The sequence below is a fragment of the Micromys minutus genome, assembly GCF_963924665.1.
Source record: "Micromys minutus genome assembly, chromosome: 21".
Classification (NCBI taxonomy): domain Eukaryota; kingdom Metazoa; phylum Chordata; class Mammalia; order Rodentia; family Muridae; genus Micromys; species Micromys minutus.
Genome location: NC_137956.1, coordinates 47,491,488 through 47,515,240, shown reverse-complemented (window position 1 = coordinate 47,515,240; position 23,753 = coordinate 47,491,488). Strand labels below are relative to the sequence as shown.

At 41.7% G+C, this 23,753-nt stretch overlaps 1 protein-coding gene across 5 annotated transcripts in view; it reads right to left on the bottom strand.

The window, feature by feature from the left end:
• GOLGA4 (golgin A4) overlaps positions 1–23,753 on the bottom strand; it is a 74,624-nt gene that overhangs the window by 30,924 nt on the left and 19,947 nt on the right. For 4 of the 5 annotated variants that reach the window (XM_080934560.1, XM_080934561.1, XM_080934562.1 and 1 more), the window contains exons 4-12: positions 20,970–21,035; positions 17,933–18,244; positions 15,073–15,120; positions 13,831–13,887; positions 11,223–11,321; positions 10,588–10,720; positions 9,113–9,297; positions 8,742–8,825; positions 7,117–7,264 (exon numbers count right to left, since the gene is read on the bottom strand). In XM_080934560.1, coding sequence (XP_080790686.1) covers positions 7,117–7,264; positions 8,742–8,825; positions 9,113–9,297; positions 10,588–10,720; positions 11,223–11,321; positions 13,831–13,887; positions 15,073–15,120; positions 17,933–18,244; positions 20,970–21,035 — 1,132 coding nt within the window. The remainder of the gene's footprint in view (positions 1–7,116; positions 7,265–8,741; positions 8,826–9,112; positions 9,298–10,587; positions 10,721–11,222; positions 11,322–13,830; positions 13,888–15,072; positions 15,121–17,932; positions 18,245–20,969; positions 21,036–23,753) is intronic. The other variant, XM_080934564.1, reaches the window with a different exon arrangement.

Genomic DNA, 23,753 nt, shown 5'->3' with positions numbered 1-23,753 from the left:
GACAAAGTGGGAGATGGAAGGGGACGGTCTTTGGTGCTCAGAAGTCACCAGCTCACTCTCATTGTCCCACAGAAGACTGTCCACCAACCTTCCAGTCTACACCACAGAGCTCTCTAGGCTAACTCAGTAGGACCTGAACATGGCTGACATTCGTTCAGAATCTAGAAGAAAGGACATAAGGGGAGTAGATTTTAATCTGCAGTTCTTTCACTTAAATTTACTCCCTGATATGACAGAGAACCAAATAATTTCACAGCTAGAAATAACTTCTTGTAATCTTCTAACCTAATATCCTCAGTAACATGCAATAATTTGAGCACCCCAATCTTCACATGAGATAGTAAATCAACCTTAACATACAGGCTGGATGGAAGAACCTTAACATGGGAGAGATGCCCTTGCTTCCCAGCGTTCTGAATCTAAGTATTGCTGATAGTGACCAAGCTCAGTTGAGCAGAAATCTCTCTCACAGCCAGGATTTCTCAACTTGTCACCTACAAGAGGCTTTCAGGTCTCAGAAAAATGGACTGTTATATGCTGACAGACACAAAACCCCTACTGTCTATCAACCCCTACTTTAAAGAAATATTAAGTATTCTTCCCAAAGCATTGAAACAAATCCAAATATCCACATATAATAAACCTATGTTGGACTCTACACTATAGCACAATGAAAACCACTTTCTCACAGGAATTGCTTCTAACAGTGAACCCCAATTCAGTGTTTACATAGGAGGTCATGAGAGTGTACTGAGGAGCCCTGCAAACAGCAAACACAATAAAGTGGTAGCCATGGCCCACAGTAACATAAAGTGAGTTCCCAGGTGACAGCACGCAGAAGCATGCTCTGAATGCTTACGTCTAAGTCACAACAAAGGACAAGTGAGCGAGACAGAAAGCGTGCATCAGCCGCAGCCGAGAGCGTCTTCACTACCATGCAGCAGTGCAGAGAACCAGTCAAGGCACACACTGGACAGGAAGGCTAAGCACCGATGGCCGCAGTGTTGGAAACACACACTGTGTTCTTCCAAAGCAAAATTCAATGTACCTCAGGCAATTTTTATTTTTAAAAAGGAAAGGAAAAATATAAGACTCTGAATATACTTTCAAAACTTTGTAGGCAAAAATGTAACCAACTAAGTGTGTATGGCCCTCTGTGAGCTACATGAGGTGCTGGGCTGTGATGTTACTGCGAACGCTTCACTTCCCACTTCAGATGAGGTGACCCTACACTTACCAAATTCCATGTCTGCCACACGCCACACAGTGTAGGTTAGAACAGAAAATACTTCACAAACACAGCTGAACTAGTAAGTAGACAAAGGAAATTTATGGAAAACAAAGAATACTCAGAAAAACCAGGGTTTCCCACAATCCACCACCTTCCCTGCTCACGGGAGCCCTGTAATCAGCCATTGTAACTCCAGAGTTCCAGAGTGTCACGGCTTGTTCCCATCCTAGAGAGCCCTCCAGAGAAGGCTCACAGGACAGGTCTTCCAACTCAGGGAATAAACAAAGATGCCAACCTCTACATTAACTGTTGACCCTAAGACACGGGGTAACGATTTAAAAATGAGTAAGCTGGGCCTATGTCTTTATTCTTGAGGTTAAAAAAAAAAAAGTTACCAAAACACACGTGTCATTAGGGGATGAGACAAATACCACAAAGTGAGCGAGATGCCAACCAATGCTCAAGAACAAAGTCTCAACAACACTGCCCATCAACAGATGCAGTCTGCAGACACCAAAGCGGGGTCCCATATGGAGCTGGCTTTTTTAATATATTACCTGTCAGCCAACTAACTGTAGACCAAAAGAGGCACAAAAATCCAGTTGAGCTCCATCTTGCCAAATAACAAACAAACATACTAAATTTTATTTTGAAAAGTAGTTACACTTCAGAAAAACCCATGCTAACATGTGATAGGAATATACTTTTATTTTGAAAATAAGTGAGGGGCTGGAGAGATGGCTCAGTGGTTAGAGCACTGGCTGCTCTTCCAGAGGTCCTGAGTTCAATTCCCAGCAACCACATGGTGGCTCACAACCATCTGTAAAAGAATCCGATGCCTTCTTCTAGTGTGTCTGAAGAGAGTAACAGTGTACTCATACACGTAAAATAAATAAGTCTTAAAAGAAAGAGAAAAGTGCAAAGCTTTAAACCATTTTCAGTTTGAATTACTTACTACGATGGAGCTGGAACTGCCCTGGGTTTTAAGTGTGTGAGGAGGTACCTGTCCAAGACTAAAAAGCCCTGTGCTTTACGTGGATGATAAGAAAGCACCACCACTCTGGGCACAGGTAAGTGACACGATGCTCACATGTGAACCAGGCCTTTCACAAGTGGAAGAGACCATGCATCTCCAATTCAAGGCGGCTTCTTAAGCCACTTCCCAAAGCGTGCAATTAGGTTCCTCACTGTGTCCTGACTTTAATACACCTGCAGATCTATCCAGTACGTCAGGGGTTTTTAAACATCAAACACCTTAAAAGTCTCTAACCTTGAGAAGTATCACATCAAAGCAAAGCAAGTCTACAATTCACACTTTTTTCATTTTGTTTTGTTTGGGTGGGGTTAGGGTTTTTTGCCTGAGAAACATGGAATTTTCTTTTAAGGGCTCATTCTAAGTACCCATGATAAGAAAAAACAGAAAGAAAGCCAGCCTTACCCCAGTCCTGTTCATACAAGGCTTGGGAAAGGCACCGGGATTCACTTATTGGCATGTGTGGATGCACAAAAATAAGATGTTCAGTGAGACTTGAGAAACAAAAACGGTTACATACACATCACCAGCTAACACGGCATTAAACACGCAGGTGGTTTTGGCTTGTATCTGTACAATTCTGACATGTTAAATATATAAAGTCTTATTTCAAACATTTGCCCAGACTTAAAGTGCACAAGTTCCTCTGTCTGGCTTATCAGGCTAGGCCACACAAAAGAAAATATAACTGAGCAGTAACAAAGCACAGAATCTTGTGACTTAACCCAAGGTCTTACATGCAGCCAATCATTTAAAACACATAAATTCAGCAAAGGTGGGGTGTAGTGAAAGGAAACAAAGGCTTATGAAAGTTAATGCACTCTGAGAAACCTCCTAGCCCATGTGAGATATTTTACACATTTACATTATTATAAGAAGCATATGTGCATGTGTGTGTCTGTATGCACAAGTACACACATATACTTGTGTATATGCATGTAGATGCCAGAGATTAATCTCAGGTTTTGCTCCTCAGAAGCATTCCAACTTGCTTTTTTGAAACACGTTTTCTCACACTGGCCAGGAGCCATCAAGCAGGCTGAAGTGCTGGGGAACAAGCCCCAGAGATCTGCCTGCTCCCACCTCTCCCACTGGGATTAACAAGTGCAAACTCCATGTCAGCTTCCACAGCTGCTAAGGATCCATCCTCCTGTGGCAAGCACATCACGACTCAAGCTGTCCTACCTCCTTTACTCGGGGAGGGGCCTCATGCTCTGGCTCATGCTTTCTTTAACTGTAGCTATATTTGAATCACCTAACAGTAACTAACAAAAACAAGACTAAGGCCTTATACATAAAAATGATGTGAGAGAAGAAAAAAACCAAAGGTAAAAACTAATCTGTATTGGAGAACCGTTACAGTATTTTTCAAGAGCAAAAGTTTAAAAATGGTTTAAAAGCTACTACTCCTTATCAACAGAGGAAATGGTTAGCAAGGAAATGATATACATTCACTATGACACAACCATCCATCACAGTAGTGCCTTAGCATTATATATAAGAATTCCTAATGCAGCGTTGAGTACATATTATATATAAGGATTCCTAATGCAGCATTCAGTACATATTATATATAAGGATTCCTAATGCAGCGTTGAGTACATATTATATATAAGAATTCCTAATGCAGCGTTGAGTACATATTATATATAAGGATTCCTAATGTAGCATTGAGTACATATTATATATAAGGATTCCTAATGCAGCATTGAGTACATATTATATATAAGGATTCCTAATGCAGCATTCAGTACATATTATATATAAGGATTCCTAATGCAGCGTTGAGTACATATTATATATAAGGATTCCTAATGCAGCATTGAGTACATATTATATATAAGAATTCCTAATGCAGCATTGAGTACATATTATATATAAGAATTCCTAATGCAGTGTTGAGTACATATTATATATAAGGATTCCTAACATGGTGTGAAGTGGTGGCATAAAACCGTACAAAGATAAACACACAGTACTACTGTAACATAAAACTATGGATTCCATAAAGACTAAAAGCAATACACTCAAACAGTACACACGTCTTCATCTTGAGAGCAGAAATCAACAGTCAATGCACAGAGCTTTTCACAGGTGTTCTGTTGAAATCAATGATTTTCAACAAAGCAAGAGTGTTGCAGTGACAGACTTCAGACCTGCGCCTGTCCTTGCCAGGACACTGTTCAAGTGCTAGACACAGACTGCATGTCCTGGTGGAAGTACAGCATTGAACTCATGTCTTAGTCATTTTTACACATGTGTATGAAGCACATGTGCATGTGTGCTCATGTATTCGGGTACATGTGGGCATGTGTAAACGTCTACACATTTGTGCTGAAGCCTGAAGATGGCATCACATGTTCCTCAATTCCTCTCCAGTTTATTTACCGAAGCAGATCCTACTCTGAGTCTGGGGTTTCTAATTGCAGCTGCTCCAGTCAGTCCAGCTAGCCCGCTTACTCCTGGGACCTCCTCTCTGTCTCCTCAACACTGGGATTATAGGTTCCGGCCATGCATGCCTGGCTCTTGTATGGGTTTTGGGAGATCTGAGCTGTGTTTCTCCAGTTTCTAAGACAAGTGCTTTACTTACTCAGCATGTTCCTAGCTCATGCCTTAAAACGTGAAACAGAATTCTTCTTTATAAATCAGAGACTTGACATAGACTTTGTCCTGTAACACGTGGCAGCATCGTTTACAGAACACACATGAGGAGCAGCACGCTGCACCTGAGTCTCAAGACAAGCCCCTGAGAATGTGCTTTAGTCAGTGCTGACACCCAGGAAGAGTAGGTCAACAGAACTATCAACAGTTATCTATCAACAGCCCCAGATCTAGATATACTACCAAAATCAAAATCATTACAGGGGAAAATGCATCCAGATCGTTTCTTTGGTAACAATTTTATGAAGATATAACTGTTTCTAAAACCCCAATAGCCAGCTGAAAGGATGGTACTGTTTCTTTTTATGTCCAAGGACTTTACTCAAGCAGATGTCTAACAAAGCAACTGAATTCTATGAACCCGTATAATGTTTATAGATTACTTATGGAAGCTTTGTTTGCTGACCACTTACTGTCTTCCACATTGAGCACTCATCTAGAGTTTTCTTTTGATTGTTGTCTGTGCCTTACATTTGAAACTAAGAACCAATTTCTGTTGGACAGTTCTCAACTGAGACCATCAGCTGTGGTGCAGATGGTCTGCAGAACTAGTTTTCATCAGTGTGGAATCAGTCTTCCTACAACCTTTGCCACCGCTCTAGATAGTTAGCACTGCAAATGGAAACATGTAACTGACCATGCAGATGGAAACTAAGTATAGTGTAAATGAAAATAGAAATGGCCCTGTTTGACAGGATTAAATGGGAGTAAAAGAGCAACAGTTGTCAACAGAACCTTGCTCTAAGACCCACAAGGACTGCTGGTAAGGACTGCTGGTAAGGACTGCTGGTAAGGACTGCTGGTAAAGACTGCTGGTAAGGACTGCTGGTAAGGACTGCTGGTAAGGACTGCTGGTAAGGACTGCTGGTAAGGACTGCTGGTAAGGACTGCTGGTAAGGACTGCTGGCCACTGCAGGTCTAAGCATGCCAGCAGCAATAAGCACTAAAGCAACTTTGGCCTCTCCACAAAAAACACAAAAACTACGGTCACCTATGTCAGACTCTCTGTAGGTTTAACCACAGGCTAATGACTCTTACAAGGTACTCCAAAGTCTTATCTCCTTCACATACCTACAAGACAATTTCACTGAGAAATCCCATGGCTAATACAAATTCAAAACCTCTTAAACACACATTCTAGTAATCAACCCCCAAGATTCCAATTTAGAGCCCCTTACCACTATCCACTATATTAAAACGTTGGGCATCTTATATTCTAACTTCTCTTCTGCTCCTCTCCCTTGAGCCCCCACCCTAAGCAGCCAATGTGTTCTATTCCTCAAACCCGGATTTCCTGCTTCTGCTTCCAACTTCATTTCCTTTCCACATAAAATGTGAGCTCCTGTCACACGGTGCTCACCTACTGCTTCCTGTTGCCCTATGTGCAGAAGTTTACATGCAACTACTTACATGTTAAGATGCCAATAGCCAGCTTCTTCAAAATCCAACTTCATTTCCCACTTCAGCAACCATGGTTACTAGCTGACTCCCATGGGATCCCCTGCCTGGTCACAATCCTGTGACTGACGTGTCTACAACCACCTCTCTTTAGTTCCACTGTGCAGCTCAACAACTGAGGCTTCCTGACCTGTTCCTGACCTGCTTACTTTCCTTTTCCTTCTAATGGCTCCTTTCTTAGCACCACTCAGAACTGAATGTAATGAATACAACTCTGGCCTGTATTCTATTCAACTGGTGTGTTTAATACCAAACTGTTTGCTAGTACCAGTGGATACAGACATACACCTTACGTTTTCAGTTTACCCTATATCACCTGTAAGGGAGTAGTTATTTTAAATAAGCTCATGCTATGACAACTTGTAAGTTCCTAAAACCTAAATTATAATATTCTAAGGCAGAGGTCAGCAAATATTTTCTGTAATAGTTAGATATTAATACTTCACATATGATCTGTCATATTTTCTTCTACCTATTATAAGTATGTATATATGTATGTGTCCGTGTGTAGGTATATGTGTATGTATGTATACAACACACACACACACACACACACACACACACACATACGGTTTGAAGGCTGTGGCTTGACTTAGTTCCAGCATGGAGGCCTTCTTCAAAGAGCACTTTCTTATCAGGAGTCCTATGGTTAAACATCTATATCAACAATTAACTCACTTGTTAAAATACTTTGACTTTGGGTTGATATCAAATAAAAGCCCTGAGTTCTTACCTGCTCTTTCAGACTTTTCCTTCTGTTCCCGGAGTTCCTCTCCCTGGGTGGTCATCTGTTGGATGTGACTACGAAGCTGGGCAATTTCCTCTTCTTTCAGTTCCAGGGTCTCAAGCATTTGCCGCTTAGTCTCGGTTATTACCATTCCCTGAACAGAAGTGCAGACTCTAAACTATTTGCATAACAAAACAGTATCACCAACAACACACAGTGCAGCCCAAGTGGTGTGGGAAGCAGAGCAAACATCTCTTACTAAGGACAGTGGAAGAGTCTCTTCAGTAGCTCAAACACTCAAGTCAGTCTTCACTCTGCCTCAGCGAATCAGGGTGTGTCAATATTTTAATAAAAGTTTAGTCCCTTAAGCATCAGATACGCTTCAGTTACAAGATTTATTTCATAATCTTACTATAGATGGTAATTTCCATCTTAATAAATAGTAAACAGAACTGAATGTGGCTGACAATCAGCATCTGCATTCACACACGTAAATGCTCCCAGACACTGTGTAGGGTAGCTGCTGTCACAGCCGGCAGACCCAGGCTAGAGCCCAGCTGCGCCTAGTTCTCTTTCCTCATGTGACTTCCTCTGGTCCCATCACTATCCCCCAACTACTATAAGTAAAGGCCCGCCATCCCTCCACTTTTCGAGGGGCTTCTCTTCCCTTTGTGGAGAATCCACACAGAAATGAAGGTCAATGTGTGGAAAAACACTGAATCACCGAGGACAAAAACCACCTAGATAGTTGAGCTAGGTCTGCTGACCCCTGCTTTGGAGTATAACTACAGGACAGCCAGTGTTAATGTTAACAACCAAGGAAGTGTGGCATAGTTAAAATATAAAACATGGTGGTAGGTCTCCATCGTCTTCAAAACTGACATCACAAAAGAAAATGTAAGAGAGGAAGGACAGCTAAACCTATACATTAAAAGAAATCTTAAGAATCATATCAATCACAATAAAAGTTTACTTGGTACCTAATAAGATAGCAGATGGTATCATGAGTTACTGTTTAACTGCTAGGTATGATCATTAGGTGGTTGTACTTTTGTGAAAATAAAGGGTACTTTGTTTCAAAGCTAGGCTAAAATACTACATTCATCAAACAAGACGTGAAATGAACACTGTATCACGAAAGGGCCAGAGAACCTGATCGAGCGGGAAAGCCTTGTCTACCTGTGAATCTCTTGGCTGCTCTCTGTCTCAGCCCTTCCTCTGCCGTCCAGTCACCTAGGCATCCTGGAGTCCACATGTACAAAGTCTGACACACACACCACACCTTCTTTACTTTTCAGGCAATGATCAGTCAGTCTACTTCTATAATGTATGAAGAAACCACTGAAACCAGTCACATGTAGCATGTCTTAACCATAAGTAATCTAACTTTTCTCCAAGAGACAGGTATGGACCATGAGCTGTGTCTGTGACGGAACACTGACTGATACTAAAGAACCGAGAATCAGGTTTACTAATGCTAATACTGCACAAATCTATAAATTAAACAGTTTTCATGGAAGCAGCTACAAAATTTTGAAAAGCAGGTGTATATATAAATGCTTCTAACTGCTTTCAAAGCAAATTTGGGGACCCCCTGACAAATTTCATTATCATAAATTTGGGAGTTTTACCTTATCTTGTTCAAGCTGTTCAATTAAGTTCTTTGCATCACGCAACTGAGTGATAAGTTTAGTCTTCTCAGCCATATGAAGCTCCTAAAAAAGTTTTAGAAATTCATTTCCATCTCTAATAACGCTTTGCCTATGAGAACTTATCTAATCTAAATAGCCCTTATGTTGTAATGAGGGAGTACACAGGCAATCTCAGGTGTATGGTAAATGCTAGGAAACCCAGAGCACTTGGGTGCTCACACAGACACCCGCTCTACCCTGTCTGTGGACAGGAGGATGAAGGAAACTTTCCAGAGGAAGCAGAGGCCATGCACGAGCCTGCTGTTCTGGCTTTACACATCAAAACAGAGCAGAGGTCAGGTGTCTCTTACCTTCATCTTTTCTAGCTCCTGCAGCCGTTCATCCAGCTGTTCCTGCAGTGCCTCCTTCTCGCTCATCAGCAGTGCGCACTGCTCCTTATGGGAGCCGATTGTCTCCTTACAGCGCTGAAGTAGATTCTCCTGACGTTTCACTCTTTTCTGGAGCATTTCCAGGGTTTTAGCAGAAGTCCCACCTTCTACAAATGGTAAAGAGCGTCAGCAGTCCTTAAACACACAAGTGATGAGACACATGAGGTGGCTCAGTGGGTGAAGGACCCACGTGCTGGAGAGAACCAACCACCATGAGCTGTCCCCTGACCTCCACATGCACATCACAGCACATAAACACTCACAGACACTAAGGAAATGAAACCATAAAAGAGTGGATGGGACAATGCCATCTTTTTAGGGGTGAGGAGGGCAGGGATCTGGAGAGCTGTGTTTAGTCTTCTGTGAGCTCAACACACACTCTACCACTGAGCTACAGCCCAGGCTCTGCAAAGTCTTCTTCTACACAAGCCTAACTACACCGAGAAGAAACACCCCAGGAAGCAAGTGGCATTCTTCCAATTATTCTCAAGTTACCCTGTGATGTTTAGATAAAGAATTCAGATATAAAATGAACTCCTTACCCTGGAATGGCACAGACACTGGCATTAACTGGATCTAGCCTACTTGACAGTCAAACTGAAGTAAGGTGGATCAACCCTAAGCCCTGATCAGCTCCATCCCAAAAGTACTGTGTGTTCTTCCTAGGCATCCTACTCTCCTCCTGAGAGAAGTTCTGGTTACTATAGGCTTTGTCTCCTACGTTTATGAGTACATCCTCACAGCTACAGAAACTGCAGTGCCTTCTAGGCTCAGCGGTGACTCAGATGGCCAACTGCTCAGCACCTTGTCCCACCTCTCACGGAACCAAAGTCTACTGAGTCTCTTGATGAGAGAACAGAGACACAGGGCAGGTGTGGGCGGGAACCTGTAAGCTGGACTTGGAAGGCTAATGCAGGAAACAATCACAAACTGAGCGATATGGTCACATGACAAGAACCTACTTCAAAACAGTGTGACATCATTTATATACTTCAATTGTTTAAAAATGTGAGCTCCTTAAAGTTTATGCAATTTTCAAGTCTTAAATCAATTGCCTTTTTTTCTGAAGTCAGTTGGTGGTTTGTTTGGTTTTTGGTTTGCTTGTTTGTTTGTTTATTGGTCATTCCAAGACAAGGTTTCTCTGTGTAGCTCTGGCTGTCATAGAACTCACTCTGCAAACCAGGCTGGCCTCGAACTCAGAGATCTTCCTGTCTCTGCCCTACAAATGCTAGGACTAAAGGCAAGCACCACCACCACCTAGCTAAAAAGTCAACTTTTTAAAAACCAAACTTGAATCGTTGAAGAAATGTTAGGGTCAAGGGCACCTTCCTCCTGCCTCCTGAACGCCCTCAAACTGTCCTCTCACTTTTAAATTATACTCGAACACAGGAGCTTACCCACTGGTTCCCCGGCACTCTCCGTCTTCTCCGAGTCACCGCGCACTTCTGCCTGGAGCTCCACTGGAGAGAGTGGTTTCAGAACATCAACACTCATTGGGCCATTCTGTAATCGTTGCTTTAGAAGAGAAACCTAAAAGAAAAAAAGAAAAATTGATCATTAGAAAAAAAAAGTATGACAGAAATATTTTCTTAAAATTTTGTAAGAAGTAGGGTGAAGCCAGGCAGCAGGGGTGCAAACCTTTATCCCAGCACTCAGAGGGCAGAGGCAGGCGGATCCCTAATTTCAAGTCCAGCCTGGTTTACATAGCAAATTCCAGGACAACCAAGGATACACAAACTATCCCCCCAAAAAAACAAAACAAAAACCAGGGCAGGGCAGGAGAGAAAGAGAGAAAGAGACAGAGAGAGAGAGAACAATATGTTCTCTACATGAAAGGCGAGACGGGCCATTTGCTGCATGTGCTGTTCATGGCGATGCCAGAATCAGTCCAAAGGTACAATAAACAAAATATGCTGTTAAAATGAAAGAAAGGCAGAGTTTTAAATCTTTTTTCTCTTTGCATTTGAAATTCTCCAGCTACCTATCACTGTTTTGCTATCATGAGCTTCCATGCTCTGACCTGTTCTTTTACCTGAGTCTGGAGAACACTGATATACTGATCTTTCTCCTCCAAACATGCATCAAATTCTTCCTGAAGATGTTTCTTTGCTTGCTGGTCCATTTGCAGCTCCTATAGTATAAATGGTGTCATAGGTAATTTTCAATATAAAACAACAGACACAAACTTCAAGTTTACAACATCATCATTTCAGACTTGACTCATTTTTAAGATAAAGTATAGAATACTTACAGAATCCTCAATGTTTAAGACATTCATATTTAAAACCTTAACATCAATAATTTTGTTCCTTAAATAATACAAAGGTCTCCAAAGAGAACGTCTTCTTAAAGAACTGCAGTGGTGGACAATGAAGTACAAAGGAAACAGAAGGCTTGAGATAAAAGTACAATTTGGGACTGAGCTGTAGAGGGCAAACAGCGCCAGCAGTGTCCTTCCCATACAGGCTAAGCCAAGCACTCCCAACCTAACTGCTGCGATACATCTTAAGATGGTTAACCTAAAACCAATGTTCATCTCTGCTGCACCAGGTGCAAGAATGACCTCCTCGGTCTGGGCACCACATGCCCTCCGAGTTCTGGCCCTATTTGTCCTCTACAGGATGGTGTGCTCCAGCTCAGCTGTGTGTGCTCTACATTTCTCCCTCACTCGCAGGCTCTTAGAATATCTGAGACTAATATCTGGAATATACAGGTAGAACAGCAAACCCCCTTATTGTTATGGGGTTGCTGCCTCTCTAACTCCCTAAGTTTAGCATGTTCAAAGTCATACTTCAGCTACTGCGTTGTATGGTCTAGTTCTTGTATCACTGTCTCCCCAGTGTTTGGGTTCTGTCTTCAATCACTGTGAACACACCTCAGATCGCTGTCTCAATTTGTCATTCTAACATGGTCCTGGAGAAGTTTCCCATGTCTCCATTTGATTCCACCTATCCTCACATATCTGCCAGAGGGATTCTCTCTGGATACTACCAAGGGCTTATGAGGGACTCCCAAGTCTTGCACTGTTATAGATTGATTAATTCCCCAAACATTGAGGCACTATCTTGTACTAAAGTGCCTGTGTCTCTTCTCTGCGCCTAAGATTATTAACAGGCAGCAAAAAGGATAATGTCACATGTGCTTACCCATCTATTAATAAAGCAGAGATCCACGACCCATTTTCTTGAGGATAACTCCCTCAGTGAGGGACTCCTTTAGCAGAGTGATATGCAGCAGGACAAAAAAAAAAAAAAGTGTTCTGTGTCTCTAGATAAGAGACCTTGTGAGTCCCTCAAAGCTGTGCCCACTTCTACTGCCCATTCTCCAAATTCAGGCAAGGCTGCCCTCCACTGTCAGGTGTATCTGATCATTAAGTGCACAAAACCTCGACAGTGAATTTCTTGTCCCAAAAGAATCGATCAATGACCTTCATTTATTGTTATTCCCAAAGTCCATGAAATTGATCAAGTAATACATTAAGCAGAAAGACATTACTTGTCCCTCTGGGAGAAGCAAAGGTAGCTCTAAAAAAGCTTCAAGGTGGCTTCTCTCCCTGACCACTCGCTGTCCCACAGCAATGGCGTTCCTGCAAGCCAAACCAGAAATGCAGCCTCAGCAGCCTTCACCATCACTTCACAGGGAGAAGGATTATGCCAGGGCTCAAAACAAGTTTCACAAAGGAAGAATGGCTACCATTATCTGTATAGTAAGGGACAATGTCTATTCTTGGTGAAGTTGATGTCTACAATGTTTTAAAGGATGAAACAGTAAGAACTGGGTGCATACAAAATGTAAGAAGAAATTAGAAATTAAACAGGATGTCAGTACAAATAAAATAACAATGTGATACAAGAATTCACATGAGTAATATAGACAATGTGTCATTAAAAATAAGGAATGCTCTAAGGGACAACAGGGCTGTGATGACTCCAGGAAAGACTCTGCTCCTCACAGACAAAGTTTAACTTTCCTTCTCTTTTCCTCTCTTCCTCTACCCCACCTCATACCCAGCTATGTTCCCCCACCTTATACTAGCAAATGCTACTTGCAAACTTAACAATCTGCTACTTTTTAAAGATATTGTTTCTTTTAACATACTATATATCTTAAACTAACAAATTCCACAAACAAAACTCTACCCAGGATATATAAAATTCTAAACTATTCTTTTCTGTCCTGAAATCACCTACTTCAAAGCTCTTAATACTGATACTCATGGAGAACATTCCTACAAAACAGGTAACAAGGCATTTCCAGTAGTACTGCAGCAGGTGTGGAGAAAGCCTGTTGCTGGGCACCAGGCAGGACAAGGCAGAAGAGCAGGGAGCAGCAATGAAGCGCTGTCTGACAAGCCTCCTCACTGCAGAGGCAAAAATACTGCCACAGCGTGACATCAAGGAGCTGAACCCACCCTGCAGTGACTCACCACCCCAAACTGCAGTCACTCTACCTTCAACAACAGCAACAGCTACACAGGAAAGCTACACAAATAAAACCATAGACATGATATGTGAGCTCACAAGCCAGGCTGACTCAAGTCACTTCCTACTACACGCAAGGTCAGCCTAGCGTGTGTAACAAAGCATCTCTACTAAACTAAGAGGTTGATTTGTTCTCAAATTACCAGTCACTAAACTTACCTCTCTTAATTCTGAAATTCTCCGAAGTGATTTATCTTGACTCTGACTCAAAATACCCTTTAATTAAAAAAAAAAAAGTTAAACATCTATAGAACATATTCATGAAAAAAAAGTAAAAAAGAAAATCTAGTCTATGTCAACAGTTACATTTGCTAAAATGCATAGACACAGAAGTCAAACTATAAACGTAACTATATGTTAACTGGAACAGGAAATCTATCTGTAAAGTAAGCTCAGACTTCAGATGCAAATGACTTTACTATAACACAGCACACAGACCATGTTAATTATCATTATCTGTTGTTAAGGTTTATGTTCTAAAATGAAATCCAATTCTCATGAACAGCATTACAAATGGTTAAAATTAGTAACTGTCCATTAAAAAGAAATCAAGTCCTAGAGAGATGGCTCACTGGTTAAGAACATTCTGTTCTTCCAGAGGACCCGGGTTTAATTCTCAGCACCTATATGACAGCTCACAACTGTCTGGAACTCTAGTTCAGGAGATCTTACACCTTCTACAAGCTTCTGTTGACACTGGGCACAAATATAGTCACAAACAGGCATGCAGGCAAAACACCCATACTCATAAAAAGAATAATTTTTAAAAGATAACTTTAGTCAAGTGAAAAGAGTAGCCTACTAAAAGGTGTGTGCTCACACTCTGGAGGGGGCAGGGTGTTTTCACTAGTACAAAGAATTAATGGCCAGCTGCAGTCCATGAAAACAGACTGACTGTGTGCTCCTGTGATCAGACAGAAGTAAAGAGCTAAGGAGGACGAAGGTGCATGCCTGTAGTTACAGCACTCAGGAAGACAGCTATGCAGGCCCTCTCTCAGGAAAACAGAGAAACGGGAATAACTTGTAGCTTCGAGACACCAGAGCAGAACTTAATACTGTAGACTACTGTTGCTCTCAATGATAATCCTTTATTATAAGCACCTTTAGTGTTTATTCTTTTGAACAAACTAAAATGTTGGGGCACACACACAAACACCCTTGTAGACCAGGGTGGCAGAAAAGGTGCTTCAAAGAGGTAAACATCCTAAACCCAAATCTTCTACAGAAGCTGAGATGTGACACAGAAACCATCTCCAGGGCCTCCAACACTCACTCTTTATCAAACCTCTAGCAATGGGAAGACCTGGAATTACATAGAACATTTAAAAAGGAAAGTTAATATTCACAAGAGCTTCTCTAACTTTAGAGCCATGGGTGAGTCAGCGATGGTCAGTCACTCACTTGTAGCTTTTTCTTCTCTCTCTGAAGAGTCTGAAACGCTGTGACCAGCTAAAACAAAGCAACCACCAATATAACATTAGTTATTTCTCAATAAATACAACTCATTATTCTAATTGCTGCTAAAACCCTGCCCTTTATAAATGTCAAAACCAATCAGAACAGTCCTGTGTAGATGATTAAGCCTAATTCAATTCATAACAAATGTAAATAACACAAAAGTCTATTTCTAAAATATAAGATGTGAGTTGACTATATGTGAATCTCTACCCACTTTAGATTTCAACACATAATTTATAGGTGAGATTGCAGCCAACTTGCCTAAAGGTGGAAGGACAACTAAGTGTCAGAGTCACAGACTGACCACATCTGCAACCAACATTATGCAAGTGTTTGCTGGACATAAATCCCGGGGCCTGAGCCAACACTGACTCACTGAGGATAGAGGACATGGTGGAGAGACATGTACCCTCTCGAGGGAACGTGTTTGGGCTACAATATTCAACAATAATGAAAATCCAAGGAAAGAAATACATAGTAGCTGATAGAAATGAGTAATCCCAGCCCTAATCCTAATCTGACTGAACATTCAAGCACTACTTGATGAAGCAATGGAGTAACAGCTCTGTTGTTGTTGTTGTTGTTTTGGGAACTTTTTTGTTTGTTTTTGGGGTTGTTTGGTTTTGAGACAAGGTTTCTCTGTTCTAGCCCTGGCTGTCCTGGAACTCACTCTGTAGACCTGGCTGGCCTTGAACTGAGAGCTCCAATTGCCTCTGCCTCCCAGAGCTGGGATTAAAAGCGTGCACTCCCACTGCCAGGTTGAGTAACATTTTTCTAGCCCTGTAAGCCTTTCACAGCCAATAGTGACATTCAACACACTACTAGGACCTATGTTAGAGCACGGTACAGCTCTGAGAAGCATGGTCCAGTAAATGATTCTTCATCCTCCCTAGAAAGGTAGTTTGTGCTCCTAAATGTCACCACTAATGTTGGAGTCAAGAGGCAGTTAACAATGTAGGGAGAAGTGAGCTGGAGAACAGATCTAAGAATTTGGAAACAAGTTCTGTTTAGGAGTAGAACTGCCTTATTAACTCCAGGCTCAAAGACTACTGCTTAAAAACCAATCCAAACCAAAACCAAAACCAAGAAAACAGGAGCACGGGGAGAAGAGCAGCACCGGAGTCAGCTGCACTTACAGGCTGGCTTCACCTCCCCGCAGAGACAGCAGAGCCAAGGCTGCCACACCCTGAAAGCTGCCTGACTCTGAGACAGCTTAGAATGGGACAGCACCGAGAGCAACTGAACCCCAGATACACTCCATCAACTGTATGGGCCTTAAGTACTGACTTAATCTCTATGGATCACCAATCTGTTCTCTACAAGCATAAGCAAAGTTATATTCACTTCATAAGGATGATACAAAATTAAATGCCATTATAAATGCTAACTATACTGCTGCCCCAGCTTCAGACCTAAAACTGTGGATAAGTCTATAAAAGTACCATAAAGATAAATAACAATTATGACCATTATTAACATTACTAGAAATTTAAAATAACAATTTTTTAAAGTGAAAGAAAGATGACTTAGTCCCACAGTTATGAAAGAGAAACCTAGCTTCAGTGGTCCATTTACACGCCAGAGTCCATGAGAGTCCTTCCTATTTTGCCACCATTTGTAATTTTAATAAAAAGGCAATTTATGTATGTCACCAAGATTTTTGTTTCATCTTGGTTTTGGCAGTGTGGATAGTAAACTAGCTAGGCATACAGAGAAATTTGGACTAACCTTACACCTAACCCTGAAGTAAAATATTCAGTAAAGTTGAATGTAATGTGGGTTTACTAGCCATGTCAAAATAAAATGATGCATATTGAGTATCACAAACAAAAGCCACTGATAACAAAGAACTTCCTGAAGAATTTCTTAACTGCACTTGACAGAAAGGGACTGAACTCAAAGAAGGCAAAACATATGGTTTAGTTCCCACAGTACTTCTTTTAAAAAATAAAAGGCACTATTTCCTTCCTCCCTACAGCAAACAGCACGCCTGGAGCATTTAAGAGCAGTGCTGTGAGGTGCAGAGGCCTGAGCGCTAAGAGCACCGGCTGCTCCTAACCCTGCAGAGGACCGGCTCAGTTCTCTGCATCCACAAGGCAGCCCACAGCTCAACACCTCAGAACTCCAGTTCTAGGGAATCTGATGCCCTCTTCTGGCCTCCAAGGGTTCCAAGCACACAAGTGGTGCACATATATACACACACAAACAAAATAAACATATAAAATAAAAATTAATTTTTTAAAGATTAATGTTAGGCAAAATTTTTAATGTCAAAAAAATAAAAACAGCCTGACAAGATGACTCCATGGGTAAGACATTTGTGGCTAAGGGCACAGCCTGTCTGAGCTCAATCCCTGGAGTCTATAAGGTAGAATGAAAACCAGCTCCTACGAGACTTTCTCTAGCCTCTCCTCCCATATGCTACAGCATGCATTCATGTATGCACATACAAACACACAACAGATGATACAAATTTTTAATTTAGATAGTGGTACAATGAGAATGAGCCAAGTCACTGAGGACATCAGACCACCTAGCCATGACTGAGAAGTCTGTCTGACTTCTGAAGCTACTCTAGTCAGAGTTGCATGGGGAATACAGGAAACAAAGAGAAATGTGAAAACTGAAATGTCAGAGTCTGCTCAAAGGCATCTGGACCACAGAAAGACCTGAACTGGGTCCACCACCAGCTATCTACCCTCAGTAACCAGGATGAGAGTCAGCCAGCCTCAGGGGAGAGCAATACAGTAATGAGAACAGGAGGAGGGAGCGCTCTGCGTAAGCCAACACCCACCGCTCCTACCTCCGAGTACTTCCCTCTGTAGCTACTTAGGCTTCGCTCCATCCTTCGCATCCGCTGAAGCAGCTGCTCCCTGTTGAGACTGTCTGAGTTCCACTGCGCATCTTCAGCCTCGCTCTCCATATCAGAAGGTGGGTCAAAGGTGGCAGCAGGGCAGTCCAGGTCAAGTTGGTTCAGGGACTCTCTGGAAGATGTTCGGACCAAAGACTCTTTAGAAGACCGAAACAGGGATTCCTTTATGGGACTTCGAAACAGAGACTCCATAGAAGGCACTCGAAGCTGGAGCTTCTGCGCAAACGTCTGTGTGTCACCTGACTGCAACCGGAGCCAATGGAACATGAGTTAATACACATGAGTTACATACACAGACATCCATTGCCCTGTCATCAGCACTGGTCTGGAAAAGGCTCTAACAAATACAATTTGCATTCCCGATAAGTAATGTAAAGCACTGTTTTCTGAAAAGTGAAAGACACTGCCAATTCCTGTAAAAGGTCTGGACTGGGCTCAGACTCTCCGGCTGTCCCCTGGCAGCACAAGTACCTTTAGGAAGCCACTGTCCTTCAGTTTGCCCATCTGTACAAAAGGAAGCATGTTTACAGGCTGACCCCATGGGGCTGCTGCGGAGTCCCACCCACCCACTTGCTAGACCCTTTATACACAGTATGCCTCAAGTCTGTTTTATCTAGTGAGTTCATGGATTTAATGATTCCAGATCATTCTTTTCAAGAGACAGATATAGGCTGAGAGAGGGGGTAATGCACTAATGAAACAGTGGAGAGGAGCAGACCAGTAATAACAGGCCTGCTAAAGCTCTGTCCTATGAACTCAAGCTGTTTGTAACAGTACAACCTACAATCACCCAAATGTTCACGCAGAGAACACACTTTGGGATGTATATACAAGTTCACAATGCACTGCTAAATGTAAAAGATCTAGTTAGAAAGCAGTACACATACCATGAGCTCCTTTTGACTTGTTTATAAATATTTTTAATTTGTATTTATATATTCATAGAAGAAGTCATAAAGGACAGACATATGCAAAGGTAAACAGTGTCTTTGTGTGGCAGAATTTGGAGTAGAATTAGTTTTTGTGTTATATTATTCTGTACTTTCTAGGTTGTTTTCATAATGTGCAAGTTCAACCCTTATGGAGGGAGGACCAGAAGGAAGAGGAGGAGTACTTCTTGTACAAAATCTCTGAAAACTGCTTTCCCTGGCAATTCCATTACAGTTACCTCCAGCCCAGGTGAAAAATTGCTTCTGAGTTCTCTAACACACAACATTCTTACAAAAGACTCTGGAACAGACATATAAAGTACACATGAAGACACTTCAGGGTCTCTAGAAGCTAATGACCAGCCAAAGTCTGCACCTGCAGACCCTAGTCACCTTATCTACCATGTCTCCTAGGACTGGCAGTAACGTTTAGCTGGACAAGCGTGTCCCACTCCGCCTCAGCCTCAGTCCCTGAACAGAGTGACTCATCCCTTCAGTGGAAGAGTCAAGCTCACCACAACTCGCCTGTTCTACAGAATCTTGAGCAGGTAGCTCAATAGTCCTGCCTCCTCCTCTGTGAAATGGGGACAGAAAACACCTCAATGACGACAAAGAATGCCATAAAGACTGAGTAAGTTAATACCACATGCAGCAACAATTAGCACCAAGAGGCGGGAGATAAAGAGACAGAGCGTCATACAAAAGCAAATGTGGAAATGAGAGAATCAGCAGGGCGGTAGATATAGCTCACTGCAGAGCAGTTAGTTCTCCTGTGGTTAGAAGACCTAAGGATATTAGCTATGGAAATGAAAAAGGCTGGAAATCATAGTAACAATCTCAAAGTATGAACAAAAGAAGCCAGGCATGCTGGGCATGGTGGCTTGCACTGTAATCTCAGTACTCAGGGGGCAGCTGCTGGTTTGAAACCAGCCTGGCTCACATAGTAAGTTCTAGACCAGCCAGGGTGAGATATGTGACAGTCTAAACCAGTGGTTTTCAACTTCCTAATGCTACAACCCTTTAATACAGTTCCTCTCATTGTGGTGACCCCAACCATAAAATTATTTCATTGCTACTTCATAACTGTAAATTTGCTAGTTATAAGTCATATGTAAACATGTGATATGCAGGATATGTTTAAATATCTGATATGCAAAACCCTAAGAAAAGGTCACTAGATACCCAAAAGGTTCATGACCCACAAGCTGAGAACTGTGAGTCTACAGAAATAGAAGGAAGGAAGCAGTCAGTCAAGCAAATCAGAAACTTTACACAAAGGTCAGATTAACTTGCAGTACTAGAAAAAGAATGGTGGTGACCTCTTAGGATGTGGTAAGGGACCAGATGGAGCTATAGGCTTTTACAACATTAATAATTTCTGGTTCAAGGTTTTTTGTTTTTAATTTTTTATTATATCTATTAATTTTTGTATGCATATCAGGATATAGACCACATAAGTCACAAGACAATTTGCAGGAGCCAGTTTGCTCCCGTACCAGGGGTTCCCAGGAATCAGACTCAGTGGTCAGGGTTAGTGGCAAGCACCTTCACCAACTGAGCCACTTGTCTGCCCTGCTTACAAAGGTCTATTTTGTAGGGTGAATATGTCATACTTTTCTACAGATATCAAAGTTTTATACTATTAATTTTCAATTGATAGTGCTTTAACTTAGGTTCTCTGAGACTCAGTAGAGCTGATAACAGACACTATAAAAGAAAATCCTCGGGCTATACTTTTTGGTATAGCTACCATTCTACTGATAGAATATGCTAAAACAGAGATGTGATTTCCTGAAGGCCAACCTGTGTTTGTAAAGTGGCACGGAGACAGTGGTTATAGAAAAAAGGGTCCTTCTACAACATGCCTCCATCTGTAGTGGGAATAGAAACCGTCCTACCCACCCCCAAGCAAAGTTGCTGTGAGCTCTCAGAGGAAGACTTGAACCACTTAGCATGTGACAGCACCTTTCAGACAGTCATACACTAGACAGACAGGCCACCAGTGTGAAAGGACTGACACCTGTAAGTAAGTAACAAACCTGAGAAGGGGATGACTCTTCTCTGTTAACACCATCTGGAGATTTTGTTGCCTGAGTTGATGCATTCTAAGAACAAGAAAGAACATCATAAAAAAGTGGACTGTAAACTAAAGTTTTAAAATTGTTGAAAAAAAATACTATTAAGACCTAGTATGTACTTTTATCTATTGAACAAAATTAGTAATTGTTTATTAGAATATTTTCATGCAGGGCAAAAGTAGTGGGTTAAGTATTTTTTTAAAAAAATCACTTTGCTATAAAACATGAAATCAACAGCAAAAATTAGTGAGTAGAAAATTTATTTCAAGCTAATCACACACTTCTTCAAGCACTTATGTTCCCAATTCAGTTTCCATGACAAAAATCAACAGAGAGTCAAGCAGCAAAGCTCACTCAAACAGAAAAAAGTCATGTCAACTCTCTACAGTAAAACCATATTCAAATTAAAATTATCTGGGCAAAGTTATAAAAAATAAATTAAAAATTGAAATGTCTCATTCACTTGAAGCCAGCAATTTAAATGAAACCAGTATCAACATTTTCAGAAAAATTCTAGTGAAAATTTCTTCCATACTGGCTCTTTGTTTGCTTCTGCTGGTGAGCCGGGTACTCCAGGGAAGACTCACTGGTTACCTCATGCTGTGGACCGCAGAGATCTGCCTAGGATGCTCTGAGCTTCAGAAGTCTGTCCTGCACACTGCCTCCACCTCCTACCAACCACAGAAGGGGCTCATGGGAAAACCAAACCAACACTGCACCATGCTCATACCATAGGAGTCACTGCCCGGAGTCTGGCATGGTAGCTTCCTCTGCCTTTACAGGTAACCCCAGGGAAGATCAAAGGAAAAATGGGTGCTTGTCTAAAGTATTTTCAAGTTTCTCAGGATAAACTAGGTATTTAATAATAACAAGTTAATCTCTGGAATTATAAATTTCCTGTGTCATATGATTTAACCTTATTTTTCAGGAAAGAAAGCAAAATATTTACAAATGGAGGACCTCTTTGGTATTTTTGTTCTATGAAACAGGGCCTCACTGAGTTGACCAGGCTAGCCTTAAACTCTTATGTTCAAAGGATCTCTCCTGCCTCAGCTTTACAAGTCTTGGTTTACAAATGTGCACCACCACTCCAGCTTTAGGATTTAATCTCCTGAAACTATCCAAAGCGGGGGGTAGTATGTGGAGGTTGGAAACAACGTGGCCCTGAGGTGTGAGATAGGTGGTAAGGGAGGGCACAGATAGATAGGAGCCATGAATCGCCAACACTGGGTAATGGGCATGTGGTGAGAGGGAATATTCATACATCGTTACTATTTCTAATTTATAATATACTTCAATCTTTCCTTAGTTAAACTTTTAAAGCACTTTCTATTCCCTCTAAAATAAGTTAATTTCTATCAATTTAAGAGACTTCTTTAAAACTACACAGGGATCTGGAGATATGTATCAGTGGTTAAGAGAACTGACTGCTCCCAAAAGTCCAGTTCAATTCCCAGCAACCACATGGTGGCTCACGACCATCTGTCATGAGATCTGATGCCCTCTTCTAGTGTGTCTGATGACAGCTACAATGTATTCATATATAAAATACATTTAAATACATATAGTAAATTACATAGGCAAAAGAACTAACCTTCCTTCTTGTTCATCACCATTTCAATGACAATGTAATACATGTGACATATTATTTACCTGGCACTCTAATGCTATACTGTGAGACTGAAATACACTTTAAATTATGAAGAAAAGAGCTCTGTAAAATGGAGGTTGGGGGCACAGTGGCAGCAAGGCGCATGCTCTGCTTGAAGGGATGCACCTGATGCACATCTGCAGCCCATTTGAGAAGCTGCTTTGCAGCTGTTTAAACCTCACAAACTTATAGCATAAAATTCTTTGCTTAAAACAACTCTTAAAACTTTCTTTTCTTTGGACTTTTTGTCTCCTTGTTTGTTTTGAGATGGAGTCTCACAAAGTCCAAATTGGTCTTAAATTCATTAAATTGCTGATGCTGGCCTTGAACTCCTGATCTTCTCTCCTTCACTTCCTGAGTGCTGAGATTACAGGCATGCATAATCATGCCCAGCCTTGAAAATGTTTTTACATGTAAATACTATATTACAGAGCCAAGAAAGTAGAGTACAGCTAAGGAGCACTGGCCTAATACACCGTGTGACCTTGAGTTGGCAGAGCCTGAATTGTCGTCACTATCTACGGAGTCCCCCTTTCTGCTGTGTCCCAGGTTCAGCTTTCAGCTTTCACCGGCCCTTGCTTGTGAAGCTCCATCTGGCTCACCTGCGGAGCCAGCACCCTCTGTGCCGCATCTTTTCTTCTACACTGAGATGCCTTTGTGCTGTACACACACAAGGACGTCTATGTCTCTACGCTGAACCAGCAGTTCTCAGACGGCAGGGCACAATGCCCTGTGCCGGACACTCAAAGCATTCAACAGGCGCTGCTCACATCTTAGAATTCCTTCAGCCTCAGAGCTCTCAGGGCCCTCCTCCCAGAGAGGGGGAAGAGCTCGCTCCACACCACCACTTTCTGCAGGGGATTCCCAGGCAGCAGAAGCCTCTGCAGCTTCGCTTCTCTGCCAAGCTTGTCTTCGATCATAGTGTTTCATTTTTCTGCAATCTGCTCAGTGATACCTGTTTTTAATCTTTCTATAACCACATTTTGGCCCCAGAGCACTAAGTAAAGAGAGAAATATGTTTTTAAAACTAAATTAAGCCCCAGAATGGTGGCATATGCTTTTAACCCTGGCACTTGGAAAGAAGGGACTCTCTG